Below are 14,153 nucleotides of genomic sequence, written 5' to 3' on the forward strand. Positions count from 1 at the left end.
CAGATGATAATCCTGACAAGTGCATAGTGTCCCTCACCTCTCTAATACCTCAGAGAAAATCATGTTGCAGCAGCTGACAAAAAATGTACAGCAACTACAAAAGCAGGCATACTCAAACCTACTTCAGGCATTGGGGACACAAACAGACTTTTCTGTGAAGTACCAGCAAGAACATTTATGAAACATGGAGATCAGTCATAAGAGGGGTTTGGAAATGAATGACGAGGGAGCTTGCATTGGTTCCTGCACAGAAGAGCCCTGGTGAGATGTTGGGAGGACAGGAGCCAACTGTGCTGTGCTGTCAGGGCTCCAGATGAATGCAAGGCTGCTCTAAGCGCATGGGAAAACGTGCCAACTGATGGGCGTTGATGTAACGCGGGGGTGCTGGCAGCACAAAGAGCTGCCCCAGCTTTGGTAGGCTGCTCCTGCTGCATGGCATCTCGCTGTCTGCTGAGTGCCACCCCCAGTGTGACATATCACCAGCAAACTGTGAGATGAGAACTCCTCATGGGCACCAGCGCGCTGTGATGTGCGGAGGCTGGAGGAACGGCCGGAGGAGCACAGCATCCTTCTGCTCTTCCTGAGCTCTCCGTGCGCCTATGAGGGCTTTCTCTGCATTCAGAGCAACTAGAAGCAGGACTTTTTTCTCCTTCTGCTTCTTGTAAAATTGCCTCTTTTTTTTCTATTTTGTCTTTTGCCCCATTGCTTTGGCCTCTGGAGAAGCCTGTGTATAGGGCAGAGCTTAACTATGAGACAATTGGGGAAAACTGAGTCAGGAGAGCTAACTAAAGTTCATGGTGGTTATTAAAGGTGCAAGCTCATCGTGGAGAGCGGGATGGGAGATAGATCTGTAAAGAGTTGATGCAGCACACCTTTCAGTGCTGCCTGCATGCATGGAAGGTCACTGCTAAGGTGATCACCACATTAATAAGTTGGTCTCTGACAGGAGGGGTTTGCTTTCCTTTCAACATGTATTTAAGGCTTAATTTTTTCTTGCAAGGGGAAGGAGACAACCCATGTGCCCAGATTGCTAGCTGTGTTAAACTGGACATTTGTAACCGTCTTTGAGTCCAGAATCTGTGTGAAAAGCGCAATATGTTCTGAAATATGTTACAAAAAGCAGAACAAACTGCTTCAGAAAGCTCCTGAGAGCCTGATCTTACTGCTTTGTAGGTGTGACCTGCTTCCTTCCTGTGCTTTTGTTTAGGCACAACACCTTGTGTGTGATGAGGCTGTGCTGCCAACAGCTGGCATTTTCCTTCGCTTGGCTGAGCAAAGCTTCCTTGGTTATCTGCAGGACTTCACCTCGACGACGGCCTGTAGGGCAGGGACAGGCTCTGGGATGGTTGTGGCAGTTCTGGGTCTGTACGGTGCTTGTCCAACACAAATATTATTTGTGATCTGAAAAAGTTGATGTGCTTGCTCTTGACTCCCTAGTGATCCCTCACAAGATCGGCCGTGTTATAGACGGGAGCCCAGCTGATCAGTGCGGGAAGCTGAAAGTGGGAGACCGCATCTCCGCGGTGAACGGTCAGTCCATCGTGGAGCTCTCACACGACAGCATAGTGCAGCTGATCAAAGATGCAGGCCATGTGGTGACTCTGACCGTCGTTGCTGAGGAAGGTAAGGAGGATGCATGGCACAGTTGAGTGAATGTGGCCTACCACACGTGCCAGATCTTATGTTTGTAACTTCTGAAGTCAATTCACTTACAAGGGAGTATTTTAAGTTTTTTTGGGAATGAAAGGAAGAAGAATGAGGCTCATCCGTTTCCTTTGGAAGAACTGAACCCAGGTGGGGCAGAAAGAGACAGCTGCTGAGATGGTTATATTGAAAAATAAGATACAAGTAATAACAGCATGATCTGGGGTAAGGGATTTCCCTCATGGTTTCTCGTATGAGAGAGATCCTGCTGCTCACAGGGAAATACGACCTGTTCAGACCTTGTGTTCTTCTACTGAAGTTGTCCCTTCTGGGGGAGTTACATCAGACTAAAGGACTGCACTGGGAAGGAAAACCTCCTCACCCCATGGGACAGTACTTGTGTCTCTTGCTGCTGCAGTAGTTGTCAGGAAGCTTTTTGCCAGACATGGTCTGTCAGAACATTGCAGAGCATCCAGCACAGCACTGCAAGGACTGTGCAGGGACCCAGCTACAGGGTGGGAGCTGGGTGCATTTTATATCCCCTCCACTTAGGCAGTCTGAGTCTTTTCTTCTTGCTGTCTTAAAATACACAAACGAACTAGTACTGCATCCCTAGGATACAATTGAAACATCCTGTAGTTCTTGCCTGCTAAAAATACATCTTGAAAAATGGTCCCATCCCACCACAGAAATCCTGTCTGGTGTTTTCCAGGCTGCTAGCAAATTCTTCACACACAACTGTTGTATCATCTAAGCAGCAAAATGAATGTGACTGCTAAGTCCCATCTTCAGAGATGATATTTCTAATGAAAGCTCCTGTGCAGTGTTGCATTCAATATGGTATTGTTCCTATGCAAACAGTTCACTATAAATATGTAAAATTCAATCATTTGAACTGAAAAGCTGTTTTCTAACCTTGCTTACCACTGCATTTTTCTGGATTGCTGCTTGTGGGTTTAATTAAACTTACTATCATTATTTTGCCAGAAAGTTGCCTTTTCTCACCTTTAAAATAATAAATATCTAAAGCCAGAATGTGAATAAAGCCAACAGATCATTCTCTAATTTCACATTCATTGCAAATATTTAACGTGCTATCTCAGCCCGTAATACAGAATTTCAAAAGCTTAATTTCCCTTTTTGTTAATGTTTAAAGCAGAGAGATTTCTATAAATTGTTATTTTTCTATTAAGATTTTCATTTCTATCAAATCTAATTCATTGCAGTTTGAAGGAACGTACCTCAAAGCAGTTGCCCAGGGCAATGTTTATATGCAATTGAAGTTTCAGTTTGTTGCATTAGATCTGTTTCTCAGGGGCTCTTTGTCTTTAGAATAAACTTTCTGAACATATTTTTTTTCCCTTATTTATGCATGACCTTACCTGGACAGTGTATAAGAACTTAGCTTTTCTTCTTCCTTCATTAACAGATTTGGGCCAAAATGTAGAGATAAATCAAGAGCCTGAGAAGAATTAAGAAAGAGGGAAAAAAAAAAAAAAAAAAGTTATAAAACTAGACTGAGGAGACCAATCAGAAAATGTGGGGGACTTAAAACAGCTGAAGTTTGCATATTTCAGATGTAAAGAATTTTGTGACAATGAAAGAGAGAAGCAGAACCTGTTCCACAGAAATGGGAATAAATCATGGTTTTAAAATTCTCACTCATTTACTTGGAAGAATAGAGTTCAGCTCACAGCATAACCCTCCATACAGCAGAATCTCTGAAGAAGCCAGAGTAGTTGTAAATTAGTCAGGGCTTTAGTCCTTTCCCCCTATTGGGGTGCAAGGGAGAGAGCTGAGCTTTACAGGGATTGTTCACAAGGTGGTGGATAACACCAAGGATGAATGTAATATGCAGCTCCAAAGAGAAAAATGCCTGTTTTGCCAAAAGCTGTACAGGATCACAGAACATAAACTCTGCTAGAGCTTAATGTTCCCCAGTGCATCATCTTTAGTGCTATCCTCTGAGACTGGCAATGGAAATGCTACCATGTAGCACTCCTCTCTCCCTCCTGGCTTTCACAGATGTGTGGTCTTTGCTTTTCATATGAATAAACGAATTCCACTTCATGCTCCAGAAGACATTCTTTAACATTTTTCACAAAAGCAGGAGCCTGTCAGCTTCTGTCATGTATTAGCTAGAAACACAAGAGAGAAGGCTGAAAGAGGTCTGGAAAATTTGTACAAACAGATGGCATTTCTCTTGCCTGTGCTTCTAAATTATCATTCTGAGTATAAACTAGGAGTAAAAGTTGACATTTTGTCTCTAGAGAAAAACCTCTCTAAGGCACGTCATAGTAATAGCACCAACAAGTCCTATGAAGGACTTTTGAGGTCTAGCATAACTGAGAGATTCAGTTTAATAATACACATTATGTTTTCCTTTCCATAAGATGCTTGAGCGCTTTATATATTTTACTTGGGTTTGCTTTTTTGTTTTTAACTCAGAAATGAATAATGAGATGCACCTAGCAGAGGACTGGAACAACTGCACTGTGTCTGTTTCGTTTTTTTAAACAACAGTATAAGGAAAATAAATCTATTAGTTTATAATGCAGTACATAAGTTCATCTTGGGCCACAATTTGCCATTTAAGTTTCTAGCTAAGAGGCAGCTTTTTGCATAGACTATGGTTCATTACTCTTTTAAGTGACAGACATTTTTCATTCTGAAACGTCTTATTTCGTAAATGCAATGGATTTCTTGTAAAATGCACAATCACTACGTTGTGTGGTCAAGGAAATCATATTATTTTAAAGGATTTTATTAAAGCATTGTTATACTTTAATTTTTACTTAACCTTTGGGAGAAAGCAGAACACTAAAATTATTGTTGATACGTGCCAGTTACCTGATCGCTCCAGTGTAGCTCTGGGACTGTTTCATAACCTTTCTTCCAGGTGGCTTATAGGAGACCACCTATAGGAAACCAGTGTTGCAGCTTAAAAGAGTTGACAGTTTGCCTCTGTTGTTCAGACCTTCATCAGTGTATCCTAATTGCCCCTGCAAATCCTCATTCTCCTCTTACCTTATAAAAGTGGTATGTTCTCAAATGGTCATTGTTCTTCATCCCTTACAAATTACTGAATGTTTGAACCAACTTTGTGGATCTGACTGGCTCTAACACCTTCTGCTCTTTATCAACTTGCAGACAGTCTAAAAGCATTTTGTTCATGGTTGGTTTGGTTAAAATTGTGTATTTCTTTCTGAGAAAAAGCAGTGTAAGTAAGAATAAAATTTCTATATAATTTATTCTGTGAAACTGATGAACTGCCATTGGTTTCTGGCTTACAGCACTAAACCTAGGAAAATCCTCTTCACCTGGTAACTGTTGGGAGCTCGGCTCAATCTGAGGGACTGTGACAGTAGCATCACTGTGAGCAGCCCATCAGCTGTTACACAGACCTGCCTTTCAGCTCATCCTCTGAAAGCTGTGGTTGTTTTTCCCAAAATTTCAGATGCAAACCTTCTATTTTGTTCCAGGCAGTTGAGAGCAGCAGACATTGCACTGATGGTCACTGTGGTCTCTTGCATGTGCCTCGCTTTATATTTGGAAAATTATCAGTTGTTTTTGTTTGAATTTATTAGAACATCGTGGTCCTCCGTCGGGAACAAACTCTGCCAAGCAGAGTCCAGCTCCACAGCACCGACCTCTGGGATCAGCACAGATGAACCCTTCCAGTACAGACAGGTACAGAGCTTTTGTATTTGGCAAAAGGAACTGAAAACAACTAGAAAAGCTTGACTGGTGGGATCATTTAAATGCAAAGTTAACATCCGCTTCCTTTTACTTCTTTGTAGGGTAGCTACAGAAGTTGAAGCTGGAAAAGAAGTTTCAAATAGTTATAGGCTTTCGTGGCCTGAGCATAAGCACTTGACACAACCAGATGCTGGCGTTGCTTCTGTTATTGGTAGTCGTCATTCGCAGGTGCAGGTAACCATGCAGAGGCACGCAAAATGCTGGTTTATCAAGACACTACAATGAAATTGCCACAGAGTATTCAAAATGAGAACAGGAAAACTTTTCCATGTCAGACGTGGGTAGAAAGTTGCTTATAAAAATGCACTAAAGCATTTCACAGAATGTTTTTGCTAATTTATATTTATTTGCTTATAATAGTTGAACACTCAGAGAAAATCCTTGGAACAGGGCTACTACAGACCCTCTGGCAATATTTCCTAAAGAAGTCTTATGCATATCTAAAACTTAGAAAGAAAGATGTTATTTATATTTAGACTTAGAATGAAACCATTCCACTTAATCATACATGAGTTGTGATGAATTCTTTTTAAATTGTATATTGCATGTTTCTCAAAATGTGGAAATTTTTAAAGCATTTTTCCAGAGAAGCAAAGATTTAAGTCTGCCTACAGGTCCTCATCTTTTTTTTTTTTTTTTCCCTTTGGTCTCACTTTCTGCACAGAATTCTGGCTGTTTCCCAGTAGAATTGGAGAGAGGCCCTCGAGGATTTGGGTTCAGTCTTCGAGGAGGAAAGGAATACAACATGGGCTTATTTATCCTTCGACTAGCTGAAGATGGACCAGCTGTCAAAGATGGGAGAGTACATGTGAGTTTGTCTTTCCTCATCAGTTTGTTAGCACAGAAGTCAGCCTTTTGACATACTTAATTTGCCTATGGTGGTAACAAACTTTGTTTTTTCATGAGTTTGGGATCCCAGCAGGCAGAACAGCATCTGGACAGCTGTCCTTTCAGCTATTACTGTGCAGCGACAGCATATTCCGTGGTTCTAGGCTTTTAAAGGAGAAAATATAACTGGCCATCTGAAATGAACTATATGTCTGTCCATGTGCCTGAGTTACAATAACGTCTCTGGGCTTAGCAGCAGTACATCAGGATACTCCAGACAAGAAATTGCACAGTGGAGCAGAAAACTGGAAGTATAGTCACTGTCCAAGTCACTGAATTTGTAAAGAATTTCTGTGTGTACATTGTGCTATTGCTGTTCTGTGCATTACTTAAAGATATAAGCCTAATATTTTTTTCAAAGATTACTCTGCTGATTCTTATGGTTTTGTAAGAAATTCACTATTATTGTAGGAAAACCAAAATATAAAGGTACAATAGCAAAGAACTGATGGTGCATGATGATCTGTGACTTCCATTCAGAGCTGAACTTTCACAGTCTAGAGCACAAAACTGGGTCAGGTGACCATGAAATGCAGTCCCTTGGTGGTTGGTTCACTCTGTGCGTGGCTACTGACACACGTCTCTGCCTTCGTTTGTACTGTAGTCTACCAGGATAGAGCTGACACTCAGTACTTGCTGGAGCTATTCTGACTCTCACTTGGATGTGAAATTTTATGTATTGTTAACTTCCACTATCCTAATTCTTTGCAGAAATTAAATTTCTGACAAAGATTTAGTGCATATTGTCTTTGACCAGGGGAGAAGACAAGCATGACGGGAGCCAATGCTCTCTGCCTACATAGCTGCATTCAAGAAAGAGCCCAGAAATAGATCCCAAGGGAGGGGGGACCATGGGGAAGTTCCTCAGCAGTCTTTTAAAGGCCACCCTACCACTGGGCACCAGGCACCTTTCTGTGCCAAGGATGTATGTATATAGGAGGATCCTCAAATGCTCACAGTTTCTTCCTCCTCAGTCCAGCCTGGTACAGTGAAGTACATCCTGTTGCCTATTTCTGAGTTTTCCAGTCTCATCTCTTAACAGAAAGGGGTCCTATCCTAGCAGACAGATTAAAATCTAAATAATAAAAACAAACCTGGAGTTTCATGCTTCTTCTCAGATCTTTTTTGTTACCCTTTTGTTTCTGATCACCTTTTGGCCAGTAAAACAGGAGTGCTTTGTGATCATAGGTGGCAAAGGTGCTGAGAGCAAGATTCAAACCTACATGAACAAAAGGCTCAAGTTTCATCTTATTGTTTCCCAGAAGTCCTACTTTGACTAGTAGACAAGTGAACTGTACAGTAGAGCAGAGTTAATCTGCAGACTGACACAGTTCCTGTGCTGAAGCTGTGTGTAACAGTAGTGCAATCACATATGAAAAGTGGATTCAGAACAGAGTCAGCTGCTTGTCCCACCAGCATGGGAGAATCCTAACTTGTTTCATCCTCATTCATTTCTGGTGGTGCATTTGTATGAATAAAATGCTGCTTAATTCAGATGTGTCAGTGGCAAGAGGAGGCAAAGTGCTAGTACAATATGATTGTAAGTAAATCACACGGCTGTCTGCACCACTTCTGCCCTGGTTGTTGCATCACTCAGGACGCCGGTTTTAGCCACATTAGTGCTTTTGTTATTCAGTAGTGAATGTATTTGCTGATGGTGGTGCAGTCTGGATGGACCCCTCCGCAGCCAGTCAGCCACAGGTCAGGCACCGGTGGGAGCGGTGGAGCAGGGCCAGAAGTGCTGCGCTGCATGCCTCCGCAGCTCTGAGCTCACTCAGTGTGATTGTTCGTGGGTTTTGTGTCACTCACTTTGTCCCTCCCACAGCTGTAAAATGCTGTCATTATTCTGGCTGTACTCTAAAACAGTGAAGAGGAATTTCTCACCCAGTTAATGGCAACTGAGCATGATGTGAGGCACGTAGCATGGTACAGAGCGCCCTGTCCTATCAGATGAGTAATCAGCTAGTGACCTTCTTTGGCAGAGGCGTTTTATTTAACAAAGCCCAGTTTCTATAAACTGCTAAATTTAAACACTGGTGACATCCATTGGCTGACCCGTGTATTGCAAAATGGGTTTCATGACGTTTTGTACAGATACTATTGGAGTCCTGTTCTGGTAGCCTGCAAAGTTGGTGTGAAGTGTAATTATCCACCCAGCTTCTATGTAAGTTGCTGATTGGCCTCAGAGACCTTAGTACTGATATCTACATAAAGGTGATCTTTCCTACCTGGAAAAATGAATCCATTCCTTTATATGAAACTTGTTCTGCCCTAGTAACAGTCAGTTTTTTATTAAACATACAGATGCATGTTGTCAGGTTTTCCATGGTTTGTCAGTAAGCTCCCTATGTGAGACGATCCAGAATGAAGATAGGCTCAGGCATATGGCTGTACCTGTCTCACCACTTGTAAATAAATGGAAGAAGTTTAAAGTAAGCTGAGACTTTTTATTGAGCTGGCTGAGTAGGAGACCTGACATGAAGAGTTCTGAACTGCCACCTTGTTGTGTTGTTTTGTGTTGTATTGTATTGCATAATCAGCAGTCCTGGGGTCATTATGGTTATTGTTAATTTTATGTGGATTTAACGTGAGAGGAAAAACAGATGCATCTGTCTCTGTTTTTTCTTTCTAAATTATGGTGGCTGTGATTCATAAAAACTGAGCTGGTTGTTATTTTCTTACCAGGTTGGTGACCAAATTGTTGAAATTAATGGAGAACCCACCCAAGGAATCACTCACACACGAGCTATTGAGCTGATTCAGGCTGGGGGAAATAAAGTTTTGCTGCTGCTGAGACCAGGGACTGGCTTGATACCAGATCACAGTATGTCATCTAAAGTGTGGTTTCATTTTGTGTAAATTTCTTAAAAATTGTAAGGTCGCTTTTTCTGATGAAGAGCTTTTCAGTAATAGTTAACTAACCATGAGTTTATCCCTTGAAAATTTTAAAACACACAGTTTGAACTACCAAATAGTTTGTTGTGTTCAGTTATTTACAGGCAGCAACTGGCATCCGCTCAAGGGATAAAATCTGCTCAGAAGTTTTTCCATTTTTTTCCTTCAGAGAGCTAGAAGATGGTTCTTAACATAGTACTGTTCCAAATTGCACATCACAGTAAAATCAGAGTGAATTAGCGCATGGCATGGAAACAGCCCATCTGTGACCTACGAGATCTGTTCTATGCCATCTTGCTAGCTTCCTGACTGGCTTCGTTTGTGTTTCACACTGAATTACTTTGTCACTAAGTGTGAAAGTTAGAGTCCTCTGTGTTGTGATGAACTTCTGTTGAGGTCCTCTTAAATCAGCATTTACAAGCTAGAACAGAGGGAACCAGTGTGAGGTTCATCTCTAGCTCTCTCCTTACTAACAGCTGTTTAAGCGTGGTATAATTTCAGCAGCGCTAAATATTGTTTATTGTGCACCAAGAGGACAGCACAAGAGCTATCTGGAACCACTGCTGGCCCTCCTGTACATGGAAATTTCCTAAATCTGACATAGAAACACACAATCATAGAGAAGTCAGGCAGGAACTCTAGAGACCATCTGGTCCAGCCCTCTGCCAAAGTCAGGTCCCAAGATAAGCTTAAACAACTTAGACTGGATCAGTGACTGTAAAGAAGGGAGAGGTTTTGCTTCTTGTCTTGCTGTTAATCATACATTCCTGATTGAATTCTTGCTTGCTGTACTCTGTGATTTTGGTATGTAGTTCTGGGCTTTTTCTCTTCCTCCTTCAGGTTTGGCTCCCTCCAGTTTGTGTCCCTACGTGAAACCTGAGCAACATTAAGGGCTTTCAGTGCTTTTCTTGGGTTTTCCTTAAAGACTTGGTAAATCTGCATGTCTCGTGTTTCATCTCTTCCTGTTATTAAAGTGCAAAGCTATGAGTAACCTCAACTTCTCATTATTTTCAATTTTCTTTTAGCAAAAAAAAAAAGCATTTTAGCATTTTAGCATTTGATTTTCTTGTAACCAATGCAGGTCAGGAACTTGTTTTGCAATTTGGCTACATAGGCTCTAAAATTATGATTACAAAAGACCACGTCAGTCCCACAGAAATTCAGCCAGCATAAGCACAAGCTTTTTCCAAAGTCACTTCCTTATAATTGTTGTAAGTTGTAGAACAATGCAATATGGAAAAATGACTGAATAAAACTTTGAGATTATGCCACTACAGAATCTTTCTTAAATTGCAGCTTTCACATAACATCCTGATACCTCAGTAGCATGCACATTTCTAAAATGTTCTTAAAAAACTTAATCAAATCTCTCTCTGTTTACTTCCAGGTGATTGGGATAGTTATAATCCAGCTTCATCAACTGTAATATATGAAGAACAGTCACCATTATCTTCATCTTCACATTCTGCTTCCCCATCTGAAGTGTGTTATTTACCAGTACCAGGAGAAGCTTTAATGAAAGTTCAACTGTCTGAGAAACTGGAACAAGCAAAGAACACCGTGCCTGAAAAGATTAGCACTTTAACTGAAAACCAGTTTGAGATGAAGCCTCTGTCTTCTCCCCAGAGAACAAAGAACAGATGGGATCTCCCCTCCAGCCCTGGCTTTGAAATCACAAAAGGTAGTTTGGAATTAGGGACCAGAAGAGACAGATCTGCAAGTCCAAAAAAGTTAGGGGCAGCTGAGGGACACCATCACACAGATTTGCAGAGCCCTAGAAAGGGGAATCCTGAAAAAAGCTATGGCAATCTCTCACATAAACCTGACAGTTCCAGAAAGACTGAGAGTAAACTCACAGAAATAGGGATGAACAATAGTAGCAAAAAAGAGTGTTCCAGTGGAAATCAAGGCAGGTCTGCCAGTCCTCAAAAGCATCTCAGTAAGCAACGAAACATGGAAGTGTTCTGCAAGTTACAAGAATATCCTGACTTAAGTGGTGGTGATAAGATGACTGTTGAGCAACTGAAAGGTGGAAATGGTAAAATAGGAGTCACAAGAAAAGAAGGGAAGCAGAATAGTTCTGGAAAGAAGGAAGGGTGGCCTCCAGAGAGAAAATATGCAGCATTTGAGGAGAGTAACCTTCCATTCAGTGACTCCAAGAGAAACACATCCGAAGATGAAAAAATAAGGAAGTCGAACTCTGGAGAACTGAGTTCCAGCAGATTCAAAACTTCAAGTCTTTCCAATATTCCACTGCTTTCCATGGAGAAACAAAGAAGGCTAGACACACAGGAGACTGATATTCTGAACAGATGGCATGGAGAGCAACACATGGAGCTGCCTGATGAAACCAAAGATGATGGAATTTCCAAATCTGAAAATAGTTCTCCGGTCAAGAAAACACTAATAACTCCTGGACCTTGGAGGGTACCAAGTGCATGTAAAGTCACCAATGCAGCAGGTGTGGCTGAAAAACGGGTTTGACTGACATTTTTTTTTAGAACATGTAATCAAGTTTCTAATAATGATCATTTAAAAGCATTGTTTCTTTTCACAAAGTTGTCATATTTTTCAGAAACTGGTTAGAGGGTGGAAAGTATTTGATTCATTCTTAAATTATCTAAGCTGCATGAAGGACCTTTTGGATTGCCTAAATGAAATGCCTCCATAAGCTGCTGTCCCCTTGTCCTTTTGAAGGCGGTGTTCTGCTGCTCTCAACGTTGCACTGCTACGGCTTTCTCAGATAGTATTGTGAGTTTCTGAACAAAATTATTTAATGCCTATATTGCCAATGTGATCATAACTCACTTCTTGTTCTTGTGCCAAGTTATCTACTGTATCCAGTCAATTTAATTCTTCTCATATGTATTCCAGTCACAGGAAAGTCAAGGTTTTGTCGAAATGGGTATTTTCTCAAGAGCATGTTGCATGTTTACATAAGGAAATACCCATGTCTTACTGGTTCAGTAAGAAGATGGGTGGGTTGGTTCTGTCAATTGTAGGGCAGCAAATGAGCCACTGATGCTGTTCCAATTGATGTCTTTTTCTTAAATTTTTATACCTAATATAAAATTGTGTAGATAAAAATTATATTTGACATAAATCAATGTTTTGTAATTTTGCCTTTTATGAACACAACAAAATTGCTTTATTTTCTTGATTCATGAGGATGCTTATAATAGCTGTTTGCAAACATCTGTCAAAAAAGAGAAAATGCTGGTTTCTGTTAAATAGCATAATTCTTTCGGTTTAATGTAGCACGATGTCCTCCTTAGCATTCTTTGTAAACATAAGCATTGAGTGTGCATTTATTTTCAGCCTCATTGTGGTGCTGTATACAAAAAAGTCACATCTTTAATTATTTAATGCTAGTTAAGAATTGGATTTTTTCTTTCCCTCTGTAGAGCTAACAATTCATTTTTAGGACAGAACCACCTGCCATACTAGCTCCTTAAATGAAGTTCCTGCCTGTGTGTATTAGGTCTCCCATGTTTTATTTTAAACGTGTGTCTAAGAGTGCTAAATAGTATGATATACAGGGTACATGAATCTTAATATCTATTGTTTGGGCTATAATACAGATTTTTAAAAAATAATACTGGGGAATGTTACCACCAGAATCTTCTGACATTAGACATATAGCTGTAAGAACAGCAGACTGCATAAATTGAAGGTTTTTATTTCCACGATAGTTTTAGAGGTGATTTCCTGACATGATAGGTCTTTAATTACTGAAAAAAAAAAGTGGTAAAAGGAAGGTATTGGTCCAGGTTGCAGAAGGAAAAGTAACTGTAGAAGGTCAAGCTTTACTTACTCATCAAAATTCAGACTTGTTCAGGCTTTGAAACATGTAATGTTTTTAAAGCGTAATGAAGCACAGTGATTCAGTTCTGAGTTGAAGAACTCTTTAGAAGTACAGATGACTACTCAAACAGCTTTTTAAAGAAACACTTTGAAAATTAAACAGGCTTTAAAGCAGATCTGAACTGTGCTCTGCTGCTTCACATTGGATGATCCATTGATTTGTTGTGTAGCATAACATGAACAAGTACTCCACGTTATGGAGTATGACTGTGAAAATATTTAATACTTCAAAATTAGTCTGTGTAGATATTAACCATGTATTCTTAACAAGAGTCTGTTTTTTTTGTTGTATGCACTTGCCCTAACCACTGAATGCAGAAACAGATTCAGAAGTTTAGTACAGAGATGAAATAGCACCACTGAAATTATTTCCCTGTCATCAACTACCCCTATATTTTTTCTATATATTAATGTGACCTGATTTATTGTCCTATCTGTGTGTGAATTCTCTTTCCATAGAACTTGTATCTGTACTTACTTACTGTATCAGATGACTTAGCAATGTGGCCTTGGAATGCTAAGCAATGTATGGATATACTGGGTGTAAATGTTTATATAATGTACAGCACCTTTATACATACTTCTGAGGTTCTGACTAGAGAGAGACCTGTAAATCACTCATTATTTTTTATATAGATATTAAAAAAAAAGTCCAGTTAATTGCTTGTTGGTTCTGCACTGTATAAAATAGATTGTCTGCTGACTTTCAGTGGTGTGATACTTTAAACAGATAAATCTATAACCCAGATTTTACCCACAAACATAATACTCTTCTGGAAAACAAATACAATTTATTATTGGACGTTTTCTGGACTCCCGCTTCAAATAACAAATGTTCAACGAAGGTAATATAAAAATCATGAAGTCATGTAGAAACAGTTGTTTATGATGAAATACTTGTACTGTAGGTTTATTTGTACATTTTGATATATAAAAATGTCATTTCCTTTTCCATCTTACAACCTTTCCTTGTACAGAAAATAGCTATAAACAGTTTGCTACGCAAAATTCTCATGCCCGCTTACTCTTTAAGTGAAAGAATGAAGCTATGAAAAGGTTTGTTTGTTTTTCTTATTTATATATAAAATTGAAGATAATGGTCA

General features: G+C 40.0%; 1 protein-coding gene across 1 annotated transcript in view; it reads left to right on the top strand.

Annotated features, from left to right (window-relative positions):
• MAGI3 (membrane associated guanylate kinase, WW and PDZ domain containing 3) overlaps positions 1–14,052 on the top strand; it is a 41,871-nt gene extending 27,819 nt beyond the window's left edge. The window contains exons 16-21 of the mRNA XM_035347393.1: positions 1,438–1,623; positions 5,232–5,334; positions 5,445–5,577; positions 6,068–6,211; positions 8,977–9,115; positions 10,574–14,052. Coding sequence (XP_035203284.1) covers positions 1,438–1,623; positions 5,232–5,334; positions 5,445–5,577; positions 6,068–6,211; positions 8,977–9,115; positions 10,574–11,670 — 1,802 coding nt within the window. The 3' untranslated portion in view covers positions 11,671–14,052. The remainder of the gene's footprint in view (positions 1–1,437; positions 1,624–5,231; positions 5,335–5,444; positions 5,578–6,067; positions 6,212–8,976; positions 9,116–10,573) is intronic.
• The last annotated feature ends 101 nt before the right edge of the window (positions 14,053–14,153 follow it).

This window comes from Oxyura jamaicensis, chromosome 26, assembly GCF_011077185.1.
Source record: "Oxyura jamaicensis isolate SHBP4307 breed ruddy duck chromosome 26, BPBGC_Ojam_1.0, whole genome shotgun sequence".
Classification (NCBI taxonomy): Eukaryota; Metazoa; Chordata; class Aves; order Anseriformes; family Anatidae; genus Oxyura; species Oxyura jamaicensis.